The 21,643-nt window shown below is 48.0% G+C and overlaps 1 protein-coding gene across 1 annotated transcript; it reads right to left on the minus strand.

Annotated features, from left to right (window-relative positions):
• Positions 1-6,030: 6,030 nt before the first annotated feature.
• On the minus strand, positions 6,031-20,933 carry TBC1D25 (TBC1 domain family member 25). The gene is made up of 6 exons (XM_025857385.2): positions 20,496-20,933; positions 18,767-18,876; positions 17,686-17,840; positions 8,229-8,356; positions 7,902-8,090; positions 6,031-7,623 (listed from the first exon to the last, which is right to left on the minus strand). Exons 1-6 carry the CDS (start codon positions 20,841-20,843, stop codon positions 6,265-6,267), a joined length of 2,289 nt encoding a protein of 762 aa, XP_025713170.1. The 5' UTR covers positions 20,844-20,933; the 3' UTR covers positions 6,031-6,264.
• Between the last annotated feature and the right edge of the window lie 710 nt (positions 20,934-21,643).

A 21,643-nucleotide genomic window follows, 5' to 3' on the forward strand; every position in this document is an offset into this window, starting at 1 on the left:
TGAAGCCAGCAAGGGGGTGGGAGGAAGGGACGGCAGAGGAAACGGACCAATAAGCTCAGCATGCTTCCGGGAATGGAGGCGAGCCTTGTGCGGTTGGTGCACCCTGGGGTCGTCTACGTTCGCTGGCCCAACCATCTTCTCACTTATGCGCACGAACCTTTTCGCTCTCACGCCCCTTTCCGGCCCTGACATCACCCCGCCATCCTTGACGTCATATTCCCCCATTGGTTCTGGCGTCTTCCTCACCGTCTCAGTCATTTTCCTGTAGGTCCCCAAGACGTAATTACTGCAACCTCCTTCACCTCCCAGTCCTCTCATATCCCTCAAGGGCCCGATGTTTTATTCCCCACTTTCCCTGTCGTCCTAACCCTTCACAGTCCTTAACGTCAGATCCTGCATTTTCTCAGTGTCTGATGCCGATCCCTACATTTTCTTCCCTGCCCAGCATCTAGCCGCCTGTTCTGGGATCCTTTTGCCTGGCGTCATTCCTTCTCATTTCTGACTTCAGCCCTCCTCCTTATCTGACAGCCTCCTGAAGCCAGTCTCTTGATTTCCCTGCCAGTAGACTGCCCGAGATGCTTTCTACAAAACAGGATGCTCCAATCTTCAGAGGGAGTAAATTCCAATCCACAGAACAAGGGTTCCTGAGCCCTTGATCCACAGAAAAGACTTTCACAGTACACAGTGGACTTACCCAAAGCAAGGAGGGGCTGAGCTCACTGCCCACGATTTGGTCTTGTCCAGCTTTCAAAGGGTGTCTAAGCTCCCCGTCAAGGAAGACTGGGTTAGTCCGCTCTCAGAAACTCTACATTTCTTATCCATAGGATGGACTTGTCCAGCTTTCTAAGGGTCAGCCCTCCAAATACAGACTAGATTTGTTAACTTTCGGAGTACACAATTGTATGCATCCACAAAATGAACTTGTCTGACTTTTGCCATATCCAGGCCTCCTATGCCCAGGATGGACATGATTAGATTTCACATTGTGCATATGCATAATGGTCTTAGGTAGCCTTTGGAGAATCTGAGCCCCCATGCAAAAAAGGAGTACGCGCTTGCCTCTCAAAGTGTCTGAGCTCTGATCATACCCGACAGTTCATGACACATCCTCATTGTTGTTCCATGAAAAGCCCCTCATTTTATTTATTCTCTTTTAATCCTGCACCCAACTTTTGTTCTCTTCCTTCCACAGCTAACCATTTTATTGGGTTTAACGTGTACTTTTTTCAACCTTTCTTTCCTGATAAATGTATTTAAAGCTACAGGTTTCTTGTGTTAACTGATCTTGCTGTGTCCTACAAATTTTGCATGTAGTGTTTTTATGTTATTTAGTTGTAAATATTTCCTTTTTTAACATTTTATTTTTTTTAAGATTCTTATGTATTTATTTATTTGGGATAGAGAGCATGGGGGCGGGGGGAGCAGGGCAGGGAGGGGCAGAGGAAGAGGGAAAGAGAGAATCCCAAGGAGAATCCCCACCAAGCATGGGGCCTTATGTGGGGCTCAACACTTGGACCCTGAGATCATGACCTGAATCATGAAATCAAGTGTCGGATGCTTAACTGACTGAGCCACCCAAGCATCCTTATTTATTTATATTTTAAAGTAAGCTCTATGCCCAACATGGGGTTTGAACTCTCGACCCCAAGATCAAGAGTCCCATGCTCTATGGACTGAGCCAGCCAGGTACCCCTAGTTGTAAATCTTTTTTTTTTTTTTTAAGTTTTATTTGTTTGAGCGGGAGAGGAAGAGAACGAACACAGGGAGGGGCAGAGGGAGAGAAAAACTTTAGCAGACTTCTTGCTGAGCTTGGAGCCCTACTCGGGGCTTGACCTCAAGACCCTGAGGTCATGACCTGAGCTGAAACCAAGAGTCAGATGCTTAACCAGCTGCACCACCCAGGGCCCCCTTTCTTTTTTTAATATTTTTATTTATTTATTTATTTATTTATTTATTTATTTAGATTTATTTGAGAGAGAGTGAGTGCATGAGCAGGGGGGAGAGGCAGAGGGAGAGGGAGAAGCAGACTCCCCGCCGAGCAGGGAGCCCAATGCAGGACTCGATCGGAGGACCCCAAGATCATGACCTGAGCTGAAGGCAGATGCTCACCCAGATGCTGCTTAGTTGTAAATATTTCTAAAGTTCCTTTATGATTTCTTCTTTCATCTAAGGGTTATTTAGTAATGTTAGTTTCCAAAGATTTTTTTTTTTTTAGCTTTTTGCTGTGCTAATTTCATTGTATTATGGTCAGAGATAATGCTTAATATTGATACTTTTGAATTCACCGAGGCGTTAGTGCCCTAACGTGGTCTATTTTTGTAACTGTTTAAGTGTAAGCATAAAAGTAGTCTTCTCCAGGGGCGCCTGGGTGGCTCAGTCGTTAAGCATCTGCCTTCGGCTCAGGTCATGATCCCAGGGTCCTGGGATCGAGCCCCGCATCGGGCTCTCTGCTTTGCAGGAAGCCTGCTTCTCCCTCTCCCACTCCCCTTGCTTGTGTTCCTGCTCTTGCTCTCTCTCTCTCTCTGTCAAATAAATAAAATCTTTAAAAAAAAAAAGTAGTCTCCGTTTGTTAAGTGTGGGTTATATAGGAATGTGTTCTTATATATATGTTAATATATAAATATTATATATTATACATATATATGAAATATCAAGCTTAAAAATGTGTTGTTCATGGGTGCTTGGGTGGCTCAGTTGGTTAAGTGTCTGCCTTTGGCTCAGGTCATGATCCTGGGGTCCTGGGATCGAGCCTGTGTCAGGTTCAGTGCTCAGCAGGAAGTCTGCTTCCTGCTTCTCCCTCTGCTCCCCCCACTTGTGCGCTAATAAAAAAATCTTAAAAAAATTTATTGTTCAGTGCTCCTTAGGTGTATATGTTTGTGGTAGACATATCTTCCTGTCAATGAGTGTATGTCCTTCTTTGTCTTTTGTGATCTTAAATTTTATTAACTATTGGGATGGCTATCCCAGCTTTCTTTGGGCTTTTATTAATGTGCTCTATCCCCTCTTCATCCTTTCATTTTCAACATTTCCCAATCTTTGCGTGGGTGTTGTTGGACCTTTTTTTTTTTTTAATCCATTGAGGGTCTCGGTGTTCTAAATTTTTTTTTTTGATGTCGTGTTCCATGATTCATTGTTTGCATATAACACCCAGTGCTCCATTCAATACGTGCCCTCCTTAATACCCATCACCAGGCTAACCCATCCCCCCACTCCGTTCTAAATATTTTTTGTGATTGCTATTTATAGTAAAACTTCTGACATCCCATTTCATATTCTCCATTTATAGCATTTTTCTGTTCCCTTTTTTCCTATCATACACCTAATATTTTCTTTAGGTCCCTTTTATATCACTTGTTCTGGTTTTATATTCTACTTTTATCTCTTACTTATTGTATTTACTTCAAATTCTTCATGTGTGTCCCAATACTTCTGCTTTGGATATTATATGTCACCCGGTATGGTAGCCAGCCTCCAATATAGCACCTGATGATCCCTGCCTGCTGGTATTCACGTCCTGTGTAGTTCCTTCCCATGTTGTCCTAGGGTTGGTCGGCGTGACCAAGGAAATATAGCAGTAGTGATGGTATGTCATTTCTGAGGTTGAGTTATAATAGATGCTACAGTTCCGTCTTGCTCATGGTCTCCTGCCTGCTTGTTGGGACCACGTGTTGTGAGGAGCTCTGTGGAGAGGCTCAGGTGGTGAAAAACTGAAGCCTCCTCCCAACAGCCTCCTGAGTGGGCCATGTTGGAGGTGGGTCCTTTAGCCAAGCGGTCATGTCTTCAGTCCTGACAACTTGCCTGAAACCTCAGATGAGACTGAGTCAAAACCACCCAGCTGAGTGGCTCCCAGATTCCTGACACTCCAGAAACTGAGAAAATAAATGTTTGTTGTTTTAAGCTGCCAAGTTTGGGGATCATTTGTTACATGGCAGTAGATACCTAATACCTCCAGTTTAATTTTCTCTGGAGGCGGTTATGCTGCCCCGGTGTCTAGTCGTTTCGGTGGTGAGCTCATGTTCCCCGGATGGGAGCAGCTACTGTGGCATGTACAATGTATTGAGGGAAGGCTGAAGGCCAGACTGGACTCTGCTAAACCCCCAGGAGTTCAAAGTGTAAAGAGACGGGTGGGGAGATGAACCAGAGGGTGGGCAGCCCCGGGCACCACAGGAGAGCTACCACTCTCATCTGCTAGTGCACCGCTTGGCAGTTCCTCTGATAGGAGTTTCATCTTTAAACTCCAAGAGGAGGCCATCTCCCTAAGTGTCACCAGCAGCCCTGGTGTCTGGAGGGGGGCGGGTGGGAGAATGATTGCCTCTGGCTGCTCATTTCCTCCCCTCAACAGGGTTCTTGCTGCCCTGATAGTAGCCCCCCCCCCACCCCGACAACTGTAAGTGGTTTGGATGACGTCTGCAGTGAGGGGCAGACAAGGACCTTCCCAACACGACATGGGGGAGAGGTTAAGAGCCAGAATTTAAAGCTATCCTGTATTTGCTGCCTTCAGCCATTGCCACTCAAAATGTAGGCCATTTAGAGACAGCCTTCCATTTTCCCATAGGTCTCCATAGCTGTGCTGCGGTTTCTGGAACTCACATTTCCCTCTGTAGTTTCTCCAGGGTTGCTTTTGGGCAAGGGAGTCAGTGCCTTGTGCTGTTTGCCACTATGGCAGGAACTAGAAGCCCCAAGTATTCTCGGGGACTAATAAGAGGTTTCTGCCCTTCAGCGTCTCTGAGCTTCCCAGTCACAGAAAGGACTCCTTTGACCCTCAGAGGTCCCAAGCTGCCATACACAGAATTGACGTGTCTGGCCCCTCAAATATCTGAGCTCATCAATCACAGAATGCACCCAGAGGGTATCAGCTGGTGCCTGATAAAGGGGCCAGTTCAGGTCCTCAGAGGGCCAGATACCCTCTTATCTTGGACGGCCCCTGGATGGGATGTGTGTGTCTGAGCACCTTTCCGTACTCATTAGACCGGTAGCCTTGGAGTACCCTGGACACAGGATGGTCTTGTCCTGCTCTTCCAGTGAAGCGAGCCCTCATCGGAGGAGTGGTCAGCTTCCCCTCTAAAACTGGGGCACGATGGGAACCTTTTAAGGGTTTCTCTCCAGCTTCATATGGCATTCTTGGGGGAGACAGATGAGAGGATGGCTGCCCCAATGCCTCTCATCTCTGTGCCTAGTGCAGCAGCGACTTCCGGCCAGAACCTGGTATAGCCAGGCCATAACCTGAAGGAACCCAGTTACCTAACCCATCATCTGCCATCTTTGTGGAGAACGGCACCTGGCCCATGGAAGAATCCACCTTCTGAGAAGGTAAGTGGGGAAAAGGGTCTTCTTTTGATCATTATCTTCCCAGTAAGTAGGTGACATCTTTTAGGGCCTGAGTTTTATCAGTACTTGATTTGTGTGCCAACATAAGTGGGATGGAGAAGGCTAAGGAATGGTTTCTGTTGCTAACATGGTTAAGACAGGCCCTCATGAGCTACAGACCCAAGTTAGGGCTTAGAGCCCTAGACATGGCAAGGCCACCGTCCCTCGAGCTCGTCCCAGAGCAAGTGATAAGAATAGGCACCTCAGACCCCTGCCCAGGACCGCCAGCATTAGTGCATGAGACTCACAGGGGAGGGTCTGGATCCTAGAAATGGTGACACGTGGAATGGCAGAAGTGGCTGGCCCAACATTTCTAAGTAGCCTGTCTGTGTAATGAGACTTGCCCTTTTGGAGTCAGGAACTCCCTCTCTCATGCCTCATTTGGGGACCTGTCCTGAAAACGTACATTCACAGCCATAATCCAGACCCTTACCAGCAGACAGATGTACCACAAAATGGCCTCAGGCCTCCCCCAAGCAGTCCTCGACCTGCGCTCACCTTCTAGAACCAATTCTCAGCACCCACTCCCCTGCCACTGGGGAAGCGGGGGCCACCCTCCACCATGTGAGGTGTTTCCACTCCCTCAGGGCAGGAGCCCCTGGGGACTCCTGTCTATAACAAAACCCAGAGAGAGGGCAGAGAAATACACAGACCACAGTGACCTTCATGTGTGCAAAGTCCAGTTGTTAAAAACAATACAACATAAACTGAGAAAGGAGGCCGTGGCCTCCATGGGCCAGTGCCAAGGCAGAGCCCCATACTCTCAGACCTGGGGAGAAAGGGGCCTGCACTCCAACAGGTTGAGGGCTGGCAGGCAGGGAGCTGGGGTCTCGTGTAGGCCCCCGTGGTAAAGAACAGAGGTCTGGTGGGGCTCGTGGTGGGCTGCAAGGAGCCTGATTACGACGGGGCTGTGGCCTCGGCCCCCTCCTCTGAGTCCCACACCTCTGACTGCAGGTAATCAGCGAAGAGAGCCTTGGCCCGGCGAAGGACGCGCCCCAGGTGGTGTTTTCGCACAAGGCGGTCAAAGTGCATGGCCAGCTCGTTGTAATCTAGCCCGTTGCGCATGATGTGGTCGCGGTGCTCCAGCAGGATGGCAAGGCAGAGGAAGAGCATAAATGGGTTCCCTCGGCCAAATTCCTGGGGCGGGGGCAGGCCCAGTGGGGGTGGGGGTGGCAGGGACTTTCCAGGTTCTTGTGGGGAGCCCAACTCTGGCATCAAGGGGGATCCCGCAGCCACATCACCAGCGGGAGAGGCCTCTTGGGTGGATGGCGGAGATGAGGAGGATGGGGAATCAGGGCGGGAAGAGGAGGAGAGTGGGTCTGAGGAGTTCAACAAGGGCTCGGAGAGGGACTTGGAGCTGATGAGGGCAGCTGGGTGGGGCAGCTGGACCAGAGGGTCCCTCCTGGAGCCCGTGTTATCCCTGAGTTGCTGGAGGTCATCCAGACTGGCTTGTCTCAGGAGACGGCCCCCGCCACCAGGCCCCTGGCCGGTCGTCACTAAGTGGTCAACAGCATCTTCGAAAGCACTGCCCCCTCCCCCGGCAGGCCTCAGCATGTGCCTCTGTCGCATGGGCCGCCCCCTGTGGCCACTGAAGCCAGGGTCTGCCACTTGGCTGGGGGGTCCGACGAGCTCTACCTCATGTTCAGGAGGATCGGGGGGCAGCGAACTCCAGGTGACCTCGAGCATGCGGAGGGCATCGTCAAAGGCAAACTCGCGCTTGAGTTCCAGCAGCAGCCAGCGGTAGCAGAAGAACAGGTCGTCAGCACCGGCTTCTTGTAGGTACTGGTAGAAGTCAGGGTCGGCATGTCGTAGCAGCAGCTTGAGGTGGGCAAACTTGGTGGCCATGGCGCGGCCATCAGGATGGAAGTTCGCGGCCAGGCGCTTCATGATGCCACAAAAGCAGACGAAGGCATGGCCTTCGTGGTCCATGACGGCAAGGATGGGCGAGGCGAGGTCGCTCATGCCCTGGCAGTAGGACACCTGCGGGTGGGTGACGGCGTAGGTGGTGAGCAAGTCGTGCAGTGCCCGCAGGTGTGGGCCGTCCTCGGGCCCTGCATAGTAGGGGTGGGCCCGGTCCGTCCGCAGCACATCCTTGAGGACTGTGCTGCGGATGAATTCCAAGTCTTCAGGGCTCGCTCGTTGTGCCCACTCACTCTTGAGCTGTTCATACTCGCGACTCTTGCGTTTCATGTAGTCCATCCGCTCGCGGCCCGTCAGCCCATCTGGGTACACGTTCAACAGGTACCGCCACACCACCTGGCCACGGACAAAAGGGATAAGGCTGAGGTTCTACAAATGAGCCGCCACACCCCAGTGGCTATCCGTTGCCACCCACCCTGCTGCCTTGGGGCCTTTGTCTTCCTTCGGAAAAGTCGGCCTTTCCTCCTCTGCCTCCCAGCCCCTCCTGAAGGAGAGCTGGCTGTCCTGGAATGGCGCCACGCCATCCCGTGACAGCGTGGTCCGCTGCCTGTGTCTCGTGAGCTAGTCATGGACTGCAGGAGTGAGAGATCCGATGAGTGACCGAGGAGGCTCACCTTTCGCAGGGAGGGCTCCACACCACCGTGATAGATCCGCAGGCGCAACTCCTCAGGGCGGGAGAGCTGGCCCTCGTGGTTCAGGTATGTGTGAAACTCGGCATCGCTCAGGGGAGGCTTGAAGGGCTTGACATCTTCCCCATATGACCAGCTTAGCACCTGCTGGACCTTAGACAAGGTGCGGCCCACCTGTGAAAGAAGGAGGGAGAAAGGCCACCAGTCAGCTGGGCAGGCTACGGGCAGGTGCCAACCAGCATGCTCAGAATCGGGGGTGCCAGGTAGGCCTGCCCTCCCCCTGCAGCCGGCCACAGGGGTCCCTGAAGCCACCTGAGAGAGGATAGACTGTGTGAAGGGCAGGGCAGCTGTCGTGAGCGATGACCTTTTCTCAGCCAGTAGCACGTCAGAACCAATGACATCCTTGGGGCTGATTATGGCCCAGTCTTCCAGCAGAGGGCCTAGGCACACAGAATGACATGTTACAAGAACAGGGGGAGAGTCCCACACCTCAGAGCTGGGTTCCTCTCCTACCAAAGCCAGGCCACCACCACCGCACCCCCCGCCGGGGCAATGAATGACTCCCGCTCTCTCTTCCCATGTCATCTGAATCAGGCAAAACATAAAACCGTGAATAATTCTTTTGTGGTAACTGTCCCACAAAATGGCTCGGCAGACTCTAAGCAGTACTTTAATGGTATAAAGTAATAGTTATTGTGGGGCGCCTGGGTGACTCAGTTGGTTAAGCCACTGCCTTCAGCTCAGGTCATGATCCTGGAGTCCTGGGATCAAGTCCCGCATTGGGCTGCCTGCTTCTCTCTCTGACCCTCCCCCCTCTCATGCTCTCTCTCTCTATCTCATTCTCTCAAATAAATAAATAAAATCTTAAAAAAAAACCCAAACCGAAATTAAAAAAAAAAGGTAATAGTTATTGAGCACTTACTATGTGCCGAGCACTGTGACAAGGTCTTCCCTTTATGCCAGGAAGTGTTCTGAGCCCTTTGCAAATACTGACTCATTTAATATTCACATCCTTTCTATAAGTTGGGCACTATTTTTTTTTAAGATTTTATTTATTTGACAGAGAGAGACACAGCAAGAGAGGGAACACAAGCAGGAAGAGTGGGAGAGGGAGAAGCAGGCTTCCCACGGAGCAGGGAGCCTGATGTGGGGCTCGATCCCAGGACCCTGGGATCATGACCTGAGCTGAAGGCAGATGCTTAAACCGACTGAGCCACACAGGTGCCCCTGGGCACTATTTTTTTAAAAGATTTTATTTATTTATTTGAGAGAGAGAGAGAGAAGGAGGGAGAGCACCAAGGGAGAGAGAGGGAGCAGCAGATACCCCACAGAGCAGGGAGCCCGATGTGGGGCTCGATCCCAGGGCCCCAAGATCATGACCTGAGCTGAAGGCAGATGCTTAACAACTGAGCCAACCCAGGCATCTGGCACCATTACTACTAGTACTACTACTATTATGATTATTATTTTTAGAGATTTTATTTATTTATTTGATACAGAGAGACACAGCGAGAGAGGGAGCACAAGTCAGGGGAGTGGGAGAGGGAGAAGCAGGCTTCCCGCTGAGCACGGAGCCCGATGTAGGGCTCGATTCCAGGACCTTGGGATCATGACCTGAGCCGAAGGCAGACGCTTAATGACTGAGCCACCCAGGTGCCTTATTATTATTATAATAAATATTTTTATGTCTAAGTAACTGCCACACACCCAACATGGGGCTTGAACTCACAACCCCAATATCAAGAGTCACATGCTCCGCTGACTGACCCAGCCAGGCGCCTCCAGTTAGGCACTATTATTAACACCATTCTTTCTATGAGGAAATAAATAGGCACAGTCAATATAAGAGCGTTGCCTGGGGCGCCTGGGTGGCTCAGTTGTTAAACGTCTGCCTCCGGCTCAGGTCATGGTCCCAGAGTCCTGGGATCGAGCCCCACGTCAGGCTCCCTGCTCAGCGGGAAGCCAGCTTCTTCTTTTCCCGCTCCCCCTGCTTGTGTTCCTTCTCTTGCTGTCTCTCTCTCTCTCTCTGTCAAATAAATAAAATCTTTAAAAAAAAATAAGAGGGGCGCCTGGGTGGCTCAGTTGGTTAAGCGACTGCCTTCGGCTCAGGTCATGATCCTGGAGTCCCGGGATCGAGTCCCACATCGGGCTCCCTGCTCGGCGGGGAGTCTGCTTCTCCCTCTGATCCTCTTCCCTCTCGTGCTCTCTCTCATTCTCTCTCTCAAATAAATAAATAAAAATCTTAAAAAAAAAATAAGATAGTTGCCTAAGGCCTCATAGCTAAGTAAGTGAAAGAACTAAATTTGAAGCCCAGGCCCAAAGCTCGAGAGCCCAAACTCTTAATCTTATATTCACGCTAGTCTCCATCCCACAACTGGTACAGATTACCATATCATTCTCATTTTGTAGATGATGACAAAAAAGTTTGGGACAACTGACAGTCAGCCAAGATTCTACAGCTGGGAAATGGTAGGGCTGGCTAGATCGGTTCCTTGTTTACCTTACTCCAGAGCCCAGACATATTTTAAGGAGAGGTATTTGTGGAACAGCAATTTCGTGTATCTTACACAGAGGAAATAGTGCTGTCATCACTCTACCCAGTTCTGGCCCTTGGAACATCAGCAGAAGTCTATCCCTTCCCTCTCTTCCTTACTTGCCCTCACATCCTTTCTTCCCACCTCAAATGTGATGTGATGGCTGAAGTGACAGTGGCCACGTGCAGGGAAGTTTGAGAGACTTATTAAGAGATGTCAGCCCCGGCACCACAGAGCTGCTAAGATGACAACAGCAATGTCCAGTGGATTTCAAACTCTGCTATATGAAACAAATCAGCTTTGTTTAAGCCATCGTCATTTGCAGGCCGATGCTGTCCCTAAGCAGCCTGTCCATAGAGTCCACTGTACCTTCTCCCACAGAGCCGAGGGAGGAGCAAACCCTAGGCCATATTTGGATGTCACTGCCTCTCCCTGGATGTCTCATAGAGCACTGAGAACCTACAGAGTCCAAAAGGAGAGCCAAAGATCCACTCTGGACGTGACCTCCTCCTCTGCTCCTCTATCTGTTCATTTGCTTGAGCCAGAAACCTGAGAGACGTCCTTGCTGCCTCCCACTCTCTCAACTCCCAGGGCCAAACTGTTGCTAAGCCCCATGGCTTCTGCATGCAAAACATACTTCGGTTCCACCTCTTCTCTCATCTCTGCCTTGTCACCTGAGCCACCACATCTCTCACCTGAAACTGCCTCTTTGCTCCTCTCCACTCTCTCCCAACAGCTGCCAGAGTGGTACTTTGGAAAGAAAGTATATACTTTGGAAACAAAGTATGAAAACACTTAACAGGCAAAAGAGAGAAGGTCAAACTAATGGTCTGAAAGACCAAATAGAAGAACCCCTTCAAAGTACAGAGCTAGAGCTTGATGATTTGAGTGAAAATGTAGAGATACCCGGAAGACAAGTCCAGGAGACTTAAGATGCAAGTAGTGCTGTTCCTCAACTCTGGAAGCAAGAAGACAGTGGCTTGCCGCGCCCATGGAGCACTGTTAGGAAAGCCTTGAGATGCAAGCCCCCCCGCCCAGCCAAGACAGTACATATCTATCATGGCCAAAGAAAGACATTTTTGATCATTGGAGTACATCCAATCCATGCATCTTGTTGGAAAACAAGAAGTTCTCTAAGCAAATGACTCCTGAATGACTACCAGGGCTCCAAGTGGGGAAAGGCAAAAGGGAGGGTAAATGGCGACAGGCCACAAGTTTTTAATATGTGTAGTTAAACATGAAATGACAAAGGTACTGTGATTGGGAGTTTGTAGGATTCCTGAAACATAAGTGAACTACTATAAAGAAAATATGACAGCCTGGAATTTAAAAAGAAATTACTATCTATCTATCTATCTATCTATCTATCTATCTATCTATCTATCCAAAAAGAAATTACTATCTAACCAAAACCCAGAAGTTAAAGGTTAGGGATCAGAGTAAAAATAAGAATTAAAAGTGTTCTGAAGCTTCCATTTCAAGGGCCTGGGAGGGTGGGAGAGACTGGAGGGAAAAAGATTTCACTGTCACTTGCTTAAGAAAACATAAATCCTAGTATGGGGTTTTTGTGAGAGACATACCTAAAACTAAGTGACAGAGAAAGGCTGAAAGCTGAAGAAACCTAAAGGTATTCCTGGCAAACACCAACAAACAGAAAGCAAGCACAGCCATGTGAATGTCAGAAAAAGCACCGCTCGAGGCCAGAAGTATTACAGGAAAAGAAAGACATTCTATATTGATTAAAAAAAGAGAGAACCCATAAATAGGACGGGCAAGGGATTTCTATAAGCACAAACTCATCCAGTGGCAAAGCCTGATCTGAACTGCCATAAGACTATATCAAGTCTTTATATAACCTACTAAGCGTGAATGCGTACACATTTCCCTGGAGAAGCATCCAAATGTCTCATTATGGGGTGCCGTCCCAGGCCCTACTTGTGGTATTACATAATAGATGCTATGCATACTACATTTTCCTAAAATTGTCAAACTTCCCAAACCCTAAATTAATACATAAATTCTGTGCAATGCCAATCAGAAATCTAATGGGGTTTTTCCTGGAACTGGATAAAAACTATTTTAATGATTATATGGAAGAATTCACATTTAAGAAGAGTTAAGAAAAAAAAAAGAGCCAGGAAAAGAACAGTGGGAGGATGGCAATGCTTGCCTTATTAAAATTAACCACAAAACCACGGTGATAAAAATATGGTGTTAGCACAGCAATAGACAAATGGAGTCAACCGGTGGAATGTGGTAAACAGCCCAGAAATAAATCCCAAGTACACACGGGAACTCAGTGTATGATAAGAGTGTCACTTCAAATCAGTGTAAACATGGTGGTTCTTTAATAAATGATGCTGGCATAACTGTTTATCTGGAATTTTTTTGAAGAACCAGGTATACTTATCACAATGTTCACAGCATAGAGATTTATATGTAAAAAAAGAAAATAATAAGCACATTAGAAGAAAACGTAGGAGAATATCTGCATAAGCTTGGGGATGGGGAAGATGTTCCAAAGTAAGGGGAGATACTCAAATCATAAAGGAAGAGATAGGTATTATGTATAAGACTGCATACAGATTATAGTTTTCAGTAGGACAAAAAAAAAAAAGACACTGTAAGCAAAGTCATAAAACAAATGATAAGCTGGGAAAAAATGTTTGCAGTACATATGACAGAGAGAGGATCCCATATCCCAGCTGTACACAGTGGTTGAAGGTCTAGGCTGGGTGATCTTCCATCTGTAGAGGTGGCAGAAACGGGCTTCTTCCCAGAAAGAGGGACTGGCTGTCCACGTTGTCACAACAAGCCTGTTGCTTTCACAGTCATGAACATGATCACAAGAACATCATTAATATTTATAATGACAGCCGCATCTATTGGATACTTAAGAGTCTGAGACCATTTATGTTAAACACATACCATTTGTGTATATATACAAATACAAATATACTTATGTTTATATGTGGATAAATATGTGTGCGTGTACGAATAAGTAAAGGAACTGCAAAATTACACATCAAGCTAATCAAAGTGGTTCCTGTAGGGCAAAAGGGTAGGGGATCAAGATTAGGCACAGTGCAGGGTGCCTGGGTGGCTCAGTCAGTGAAGCGGCTGCCTTGGGCTCAGGTAATGATCCCAGGGTCCTGGGATTGAGCCCTGCATCAGGCTCTCTGCTCAGCGGGGAGGCTGCTTCTCCCTCTCCCTCTGCCCCTCTCCCCAGGCTCCTGCTCCCTCTCTCAAATAAATTTTCTTTTAAAAAAAGGTTAGGCACAGTGGTTCCAGGAGACTTCAGTACTATTTGAAATGTTTTCATTTTTCATAAGGAAAAATTTTTTTTAATTTTTTTTAAAGATTTTATTTATTTGACAGAGAGAGACACAACGAGAGAGGGAACACAAGCTCGGAGAGTGAGAGAGGGAGAAGCAGGCCCCCCGCTGAGCAGGGAGCCCGATGTGGGGCTCCGACCCAGGACCCTGGGATCATGACCTGAGCCGAAGGCAGATGCTCAATGACTGAGCCACCCAGGTGCCCCAGGAAAATTTATTTACTAGGTAACTAAAAAGTTAATTTCTTTAAAAAAAATGCAACTTAAATCAAATTCCCATTAGGGTTTTAATGAACTGATAGGCTAATTCTATTAGATGAAAAGAACAGTAAGTGCACAAGAATATTTAAGAAAAATTTTTAAAAAGGAAAACATTAAAATCTATCATAAAGCTATGTGATTGAAACAACATGAACTGGTTTGGCTTTAACAAAGAGATCAACTATAAGAAGACCAGGAATTCAGACGAATGGCAAAGACAGATAGCCAGAGATAGGAACTTCTGCCAGAGTAGCCCTGTGTGCTTAGCTCAGTCACTTAACTAATTGCCCAAGCCTTGGTTTCCTCACCTGCAAAATAGACACAGTAGCATTGTTTCAGTAAAGAAATCAAATCTGTGCAGGGACGCCTGGGTGGCTCAGTCGTTAAGCATCTGCCCCTGGCTCAGGTCGTGATCCCAGGGTCCTGGGATCAAGTCCCGCATCGGGCTCCTTGCTCAGCAGGGAGCCTGCTTCTCCCTCTGCCCCCTCCCCTTGCCTGTGCTCTCTCTCTCTCTGATAAATAAATAAATAAATAAATAAAAATTTCTTTCTTTCTTTAAAAAAAAAAGGAAAGAAATCAAATCTGTGCAGCTAATAAACATGAAGAAAACCCCAACTGCATAAGAACTGAGAGGAATGCAGGGACGCCTGGGTGGCTCAGTGGGTTAAGCGTCTGCCTTCAGCTCCGGTCACAATCCTGGGGTCCTGGGATTGAGCCCCGCATCAGGCTCTCTGCTCAGCGGGCAGCCTGCTTCTCCCTCTCCCTCTGCCACTCCCCCTGCTTGTGCTCTCTCTTTCTCTCCGTCAAATAAATAAATAAAATCTTTTTTAAAAATTAAAAAGAACTGAGAGGAATGCAAATAAAGCAGAGAGACGGACCCTTCTCAATTTGACAAAAAGACATTTAAATGTTATTTTTTTAGAGAATCAACTTTCCAGTTATTGATGAGTCCATTCTTTTCCTACTGTTCTCTCATTTACTACATTCCTGCATTTGGTAAACAAACCTGTTTCTGTCTTTTGCCCATCTCTGTCACTATCTTTCTCCCTGACTCCAGTTTTTCTCTCCCTCTCTCCACCTCCTGCTCTTTTTCTCAAGGCTGCCAATCTTAACAAGCCCACAATTTCATAGAATCAAATGGTTAAAAGCAAGGCATCTGGAGCCACCATCTGGGTTCAAATCCTGCTCTTGCGCTTACTGTCTGTGTGACATGCGCAAGTCCTGTTCCCCTCTCTGAGCCTCGGTTTCCTCAACTATAACATAGGGATGACCATCATGCCTACCCTGTAAGGTTGTTTTGACAGTCCAATGAATAAATATGACATGTGTAGAATGGTCCTAAGTGTTCAACATATATTAGCTATTTATATGTTACTATGACGTTCATAAAGACCTCAGTCATTCCAAATGAGCATATGAATTCCCTGAGGCTGGGAACCATGTTTTCCACTCCACAACTTTTATTATTTATTTTTTAAGATTTTATTATTTTTTAAAAAGATTTATTTATTCATTTTAGAGAGAGAGACAGGGACAGAGTGGAGGGAGGGGCAGAGGGAGAGAATCTTCCAGCAGACTCCCCGCTGAGCATGGAGTCCAATGTGGGGCTCGATCCCATGACCCATGAGACTATCACCTGAGCCAAAACCAAGAGTTGGATGCTTAACTGACTGAGCCACCCAGGCGCCCCCAAATTTTATTTGTTCGTCTGAGAGAGAATGAGAGGGAGAGAAAGCATGAGCAGGGGAAGGGGCGGAGGGAGAGGGAGAGGGAGAAGCAGACTCCTCGCTGAGCATAGAGCCCAAGGCAGGGCTCGATCCCAGGACCCTGGGATCATGACCTGAGCTTAACTCAGTTAAGCAGCCAGCTCTTGATTTCAGCTCAGGTCCTGATCTTGGGGTCCTGGGAATGAGCCCCACTTCGGGCTCTCTGCTCAGCGGGGAGCCTGTTTCTCTCTCTCCCTGCCACTACCCTGCTCGTGCTCTCTCTCTCTCTCTCTCTCTGTCAAATAAAGAAATAAATTTCAAATCTACAATAAAGTTAAAAAGATGAATTCCGGGGCGCCTGGGTGGCTCAGTTGGTTAAGCAACTGCGTTCGGTTCAGGTCATGATCTTGGAGTGCCGGGATCGAGTCCCACATCGGGCTCCCTGCTTCTCCCTCTGACCCTCTTCCCTCTCATGCTCTCTATCTCTCATTCTCTCTCTCTCAAATAAATAAATAAAATCTAAAAAAAAAAAGATGAATTCAGAGGGCACATTCTGCGTGGAGCACTGGGTGTTATGCACAAACAATGAATCATGGAACACTACATCAAAAACTAATGATGTAATATATGGTGATTAACATAACAATAAAAAATTTAAAAAAAGATGAATTCATTGAATACCCATACATCCTTCATCTAGCTCCCCTAATTATTCACATTTTTTGCCACACTTGCTTCATCTTGCTCTCTCTCTATAGATACATATTGTTTTTTTTCAAAGATCTACTTACTTATTTCAGAGAGAGAGCAAACGGGTGGAGGGTCAGAGGGAGAGAGAATGCTTGGGCAGATTCCCCACTGATCGTGGAGCCCGACGTAAGGCTGGATCCCAGGACCCTGAGATCATGACCTGAGCCGAAATCAAGAGCTGGCTGCTTAACTGAGTTAGCCACCCAAGTGCCCCAATACATACTATTTTTTTGCTGAATTATTTGCAGACATCATGACACTTTACCCCTTAGTACTTAACTGTTTTTCCCAAGAACAAGGATATCTTCCTTCAATAACCATGATACCATTACAATACCCAGGACATTTAACACTGATACAATATTATCATCTAATGTATGGTTTGTAATCAAATTTTTGGGCCCATGTCTTAATTTATCTGTGTGCTCCCAGGGACGAACACAGGTAAGTGTCAGGGAACAAATATGAGAAGAGAGGAAGTGGCTGAGAGATCAAGGGAACAATGAATGAGTGAGCAAGAGTACAAACAAATATGAGTGCACGATGAATGAATGAATGAATGAATACAACCATCATTATTATAATCAGCATTATATAGTTAGGTGTTATTATAATGGGAACATACAATACTACATTTCCATTGTTATGCTGCATTATATAATTATAACTTGTATTACTAGATTATATAATAGTAAATATAATATAAGTTATTGTTAGAACTAATATTTTTTTTAATATTTTTATTTTGGGCGGGGTGAGGCAGGGGGAAGAGAGAGAGAGAATCTCAAGCAGACTCTGCAGTAAGCGCAGAGCCCAACACAGGGCTCGATCTCACGACCCTGAGATCATGACCTGAGCCGAAACCAAGAGTTGGATGCTCAACCGACTGAGCCACCCAGGCTCCCCTAGAGCTAATATTTTTTGAGCATTCACTATGCAGCCATGCATTGTTCCAGGCATTTTACGTGAATTTCCCTGCTTAATCCTCACGATGGTCCTAAGATACCATTATTTCTACTTTACAGGTAAAGAAATCGAGGCCCAGTGGCCAAGCTAGGATGTGAACCTAGGATACCTTCTTCCTTTCAAGCCCACTGAGAGGGAGTGTACTGTAAGGGCGTGAAGTCATCCCCTGGGGAAAGGGTGCGGCCCAGAGCAGTGCCCCCAGGGCGCCAGGTACTCACTGTCCTCGGTGGGCCGAATGTCTACCCGCAGCTGCAGGTAAGGTTTGGAGGCTGTGGTGAAGGCTGTACTGAGGTCCCAGTCAGAAAGGAGTGAGAGGTAAGTTTCCTGCCCCAGCCGATCCCGGCCCAGGTAGCTGATGCCAAAGTTCTTCTTCCTGTACAGAGGAGGTGTGGCAGCTCTCAAGTGCCCCCAGTGCCCTGGAGGCCCCAGGGACAGTTTCCACAAAAAGCCAGGAAAGGCAGAGATGATGCTGAACAACTCTGCTATGTGTTGGGTACTGTGCCAAGGATTTTGGGCTGCCTGAGGTCAGATGGTTTACCTCTACTTTGTTACACAAACACAGAAATGGGTACACACCTGCTTATATCTAGAGGGCACACTGAAAACTTAAAATGTTGATCCCCTCTAGGGAGGGTGACAGGGTAGTTGAGGGATAGAAGTGGGAAGAAAGCAGCCTTCCTGGTGCATAAAAAATAAAGCAAGCTGTGTGTTTGTTATTTTTCACAACAAAAAATGTTTATGCAAAAAAGTCAAATAACAACTAAGAATTTGTTCCTCAGATACACTTGAGCAATTGTGTGATGAAGTATGTGGTGTAACTACTGTAACCATGGAAACATCCTAAGTAGACATCACTTGTGTACTCTTTGTTACTATGTGCATGTATTCTTCCAAAATAACAACCACAACAAAATAAGCATCACACCTGTCCCCAAGAGACACCACTTTTCATCTATCAGGTCAGCAAATTTTCCAATGTTTTCTAGTAACCAGTGTTTCTGAGGGAAACAGGCATTTTATATGCTGCTGGGGAGATTGTAAATTGGCAAAAACCTGTCTGGAGAGCATTTTGGAAACATCAATTGAAATTTTAAAAAGCATACACCCTTTAACCCAGCAATACCACCGCTAGGAATTTATCCTATGACTAGATTTCCCCAAATATCCCAGGATATGCAAATGTGGCAGTTCACTGGGGGATTATTTGTAATAATGAAACAAACAAACAACAAAAAAGCCCAACAACCACTGTTGAGGTAGGTGGCCCCAGGGTCAGTCCCCCAGCATCCCATAACTCACCCATTCAAATCAAATGCTCGGATGAGGATGTGCTGTAAAACATCGAGTGAGGTGATCTGGGGGTCGACAGCAAAAGAGCGGAACTCAGGTGACAAAAAGCTCTCACACTTCTGGGGAGAGAAGACACAGGGTGGGCCATCAGGTGCCACATCACCACACTGAAGCGGAGTGAGGGATAGGAGGCAAGGTCAGACAAGGTGTGGGCAAGGGCACATGGAGGTGGGTGTTCTGGGTCATGGTTTTTGCTCTGAGTGAGGAGTAAGACTTGGAGGGTTCTGTGCAGAGGAGGAATGTGATCTGACTCGGGATTTAACAGGATCCTTCTGGCTGGTCCTAGAAGAACAGACTGTGGGGGGCAAGGGAGAAAGCAGCAGTCCAGTGAGGAGGAGGCTACTGCAGTGGTCCAAGCATCTAGTCCTTCTTCTTTGTTCCCTCAACAATGGTTGTCAGGATCACCATGTCCAGTCTGGCCCCCGTTAAATCAATACTCCATGCTGCATCAATTTAGTACATCTATCTACAATACTATCCTGCTTAAATCTCTTCAAAGGCAACCCCCGGGTCCCCAGAAGGTGGGCCTATAGGACGCTGGCCAGCCTCTCTTCAGTCAGCTTTTTTGAACTTTACACTCTGGCACCACCAAACTGCTGGAAGTTACTTTGAACACATCCTGGCTCCAGGACTCTGCCTGTGCTGATCCCCCTGTTTGTAAAGTCCTTCCCACTTTCTTCCAGCTGGCTTACCCAGAGCTTGGCCATCATCTCTTTTCTGAATTCCCAAACCCATTACCCTGAGGCGATCTGTTTACTTCTTTCCAGAATCTACCTTCTCACCAACACCAGTGCCACCACTCTAGTCCCAGCCACCATGACCACTTGCTGGAGCTATGGCAACAGCTTTCTTAGAATACATGGCAAAGGCCCTTCACAATCTGCCCCTCTTTTGCCTCATTGTTTTACCCCCTACCCACTCCTGCCCTTGCTCTCTCGCTCCAGCAATGTGGGAACCTAAGGTAACATGCCAAACTCATCCCCAGCTCCCAGCCTTTGCCCTTGCTGTTCTCTCTGCTTCCACTCTTCCTCCAATACGCACAGGGCTGATTCCTTTTGTATTTGGGTCTCTGCTTCCTCAATACCTCTCTAGGGACTTCCCGCTACAACCTTGGCTAAAGTAACTCCCTAGTTCAGAAGCTTTTTCCTTATCTCCTCACAACATTCACCAGTGTCCAAAGCATCTCATTTATTTAGCTGTCTTCCGACAAGCAGGTCAGCTCATCCTGGGTGAGACTGTAAATCTGCACACAAGCGCAGTCTCAATATACATGTTAATTGACTTCAGCACCTCCTTTTCAGACACCAACAGCCCCCCTCACTCCTTTTCAGACACCAACAGCCCCCTCACTCCTCAGGACCTCACTCCTTAACTATTTAAGGCCCCTCCTCCAGCCCTATGGCCCCTCCTCTCTACCCATAATCTCCACCTATCCATTCCTTGGGCCCCCTACCCTTCCATCTTCAGTCCCTACGTCCTCAGGCCCTGCCCGGCATGTCCAGGTCCAGCCTCCGCCCCGCCCCCCCCGCTCGTCCCCACCACTATCACTCTGCCCTCAAGCCTCGCCCCTCAGGTTAACACCCCAGATCTCGGGTCCCGCCCTCCAACTTGGGAGAGTCACCGCCTTCCCCTCCCCTGGGCACCCCAGGAGGGCAGGCCGACCAACTGTCAGCCTCACCTTGACTCGGACCCGTACCACCTCTCGCTCCTCCTCCTCAGCCGCCGCCGCCTGGGCTCCCCCACCAGGTGGGGGCGCTCCAGAGCCGGCCAAATCCGAGGATCCAGAGGCCGACGCCATCCCGCCGCCACCCGCCTCAGGGCGACGGTTGACCGTTGCCCCCCACCTCTGTGCGCACTCCAGAGTACGGGCGCCCGCGGCCCCACCTTGCGCCCCGGCGCAGGCGCAGAGGGCGCTGTGCGACCCTGCCCCCCCATTGCCCCTCCCACCCAACACAGGGTGGAGTTGGCCTCTGCGCACGCGCTTGAGATACTGTTGCCAGCTATCCCGCCCCCAAAAGCGGTGCATTGTGCCTCATTTCCACCAGTGCGCAGCCGCCTACTGAGGTCCCATCTCCCCGAGCCTGCGGTTCGGTTGTCTTGGCAGCTCAATTCCCGATTCACCTACGCGTTACTGTGACGTTTTACTCAGGCGAGAGAAGTGGGCGGGGAAAAGAACCTGCTGTGCGATGACGTCAGGCCCCACATCCCGCCCCGAGTTCCCTCGTGCCTCTGCTTAACAGATGATGTCATCTATTTCAAAAGCCTGTGGCCCTTGCTTCAAATGAGTCCGCTGAATGGAAAATAATCCTTTTCCAGAATCTCTTAAAAATAGTTTCCACTTTGTGAAAATTCATGGAGCTGCACATTTATGACTTTTGCAGTTTCTGTCTGCATATTCCTTTTTAAAAAAAGACTATTTGCGAGAGAGAGAGTGCATAAGCCAGGGGAAGGGGCAGAGGAAGAGGGAGAAGCGGACTCCCCACTGAGAAGAGAGCCCTACCGTGGGGCTCGATCCCAGGACCCCGGGATCATGACCTGAACTGAAGGCAGATGCTTAACTGACTGAGCCACCCAGGCGCCCCTGCATGATATCTTTCAATAAATAACTTACTAAAAAAAGCTATTTTTATGCTCTCTGGAGGTCCTAGCTTTTTAAGTTTGCCTTCATTTTATTTAATCCTCGCAACACGTTGAGGTCAGTCCTGTTATTAAACAGTGTATGTCTACTAAATATCAGCCGGATGATTGAACATTTTAGACTCCTTAAATCACAAAATACATGAAGGCATTCTACTCACTTCATTGCATACCCATCTGGTTTGGACA

The sequence above is a fragment of the Callorhinus ursinus genome, unplaced genomic scaffold (assembly GCF_003265705.2).
Source record: "Callorhinus ursinus isolate GAN/ISIS: 27379988/994484 unplaced genomic scaffold, GSC_fseal_2.0 scaffold16, whole genome shotgun sequence".
Classification (NCBI taxonomy): domain Eukaryota; kingdom Metazoa; phylum Chordata; class Mammalia; order Carnivora; family Otariidae; genus Callorhinus; species Callorhinus ursinus.

Bases quoted from the DNA above. Each gene is read 5' to 3' on its own strand.
- TBC1D25 (XM_025857385.2), bottom strand. From the start codon at position 20,843: ATGCACCGCTTTTGGGGGCGGGATAGCTGGCAACAGTATCTCAAGCGC. The intron at 8,357-17,685 runs GTGAGTACCTGG...CTGTGTGCCTAG, and splicing joins CATTCGGCCCACCGAGGACA to GCCCTCTGCTGGAAGACTGG. The intron at 7,624-7,901 runs GTGAGCCTCCTC...GTCCGTGGCCAG, and splicing joins TGGAGCCCTCCCTGCGAAAG to GTGGTGTGGCGGTACCTGTT.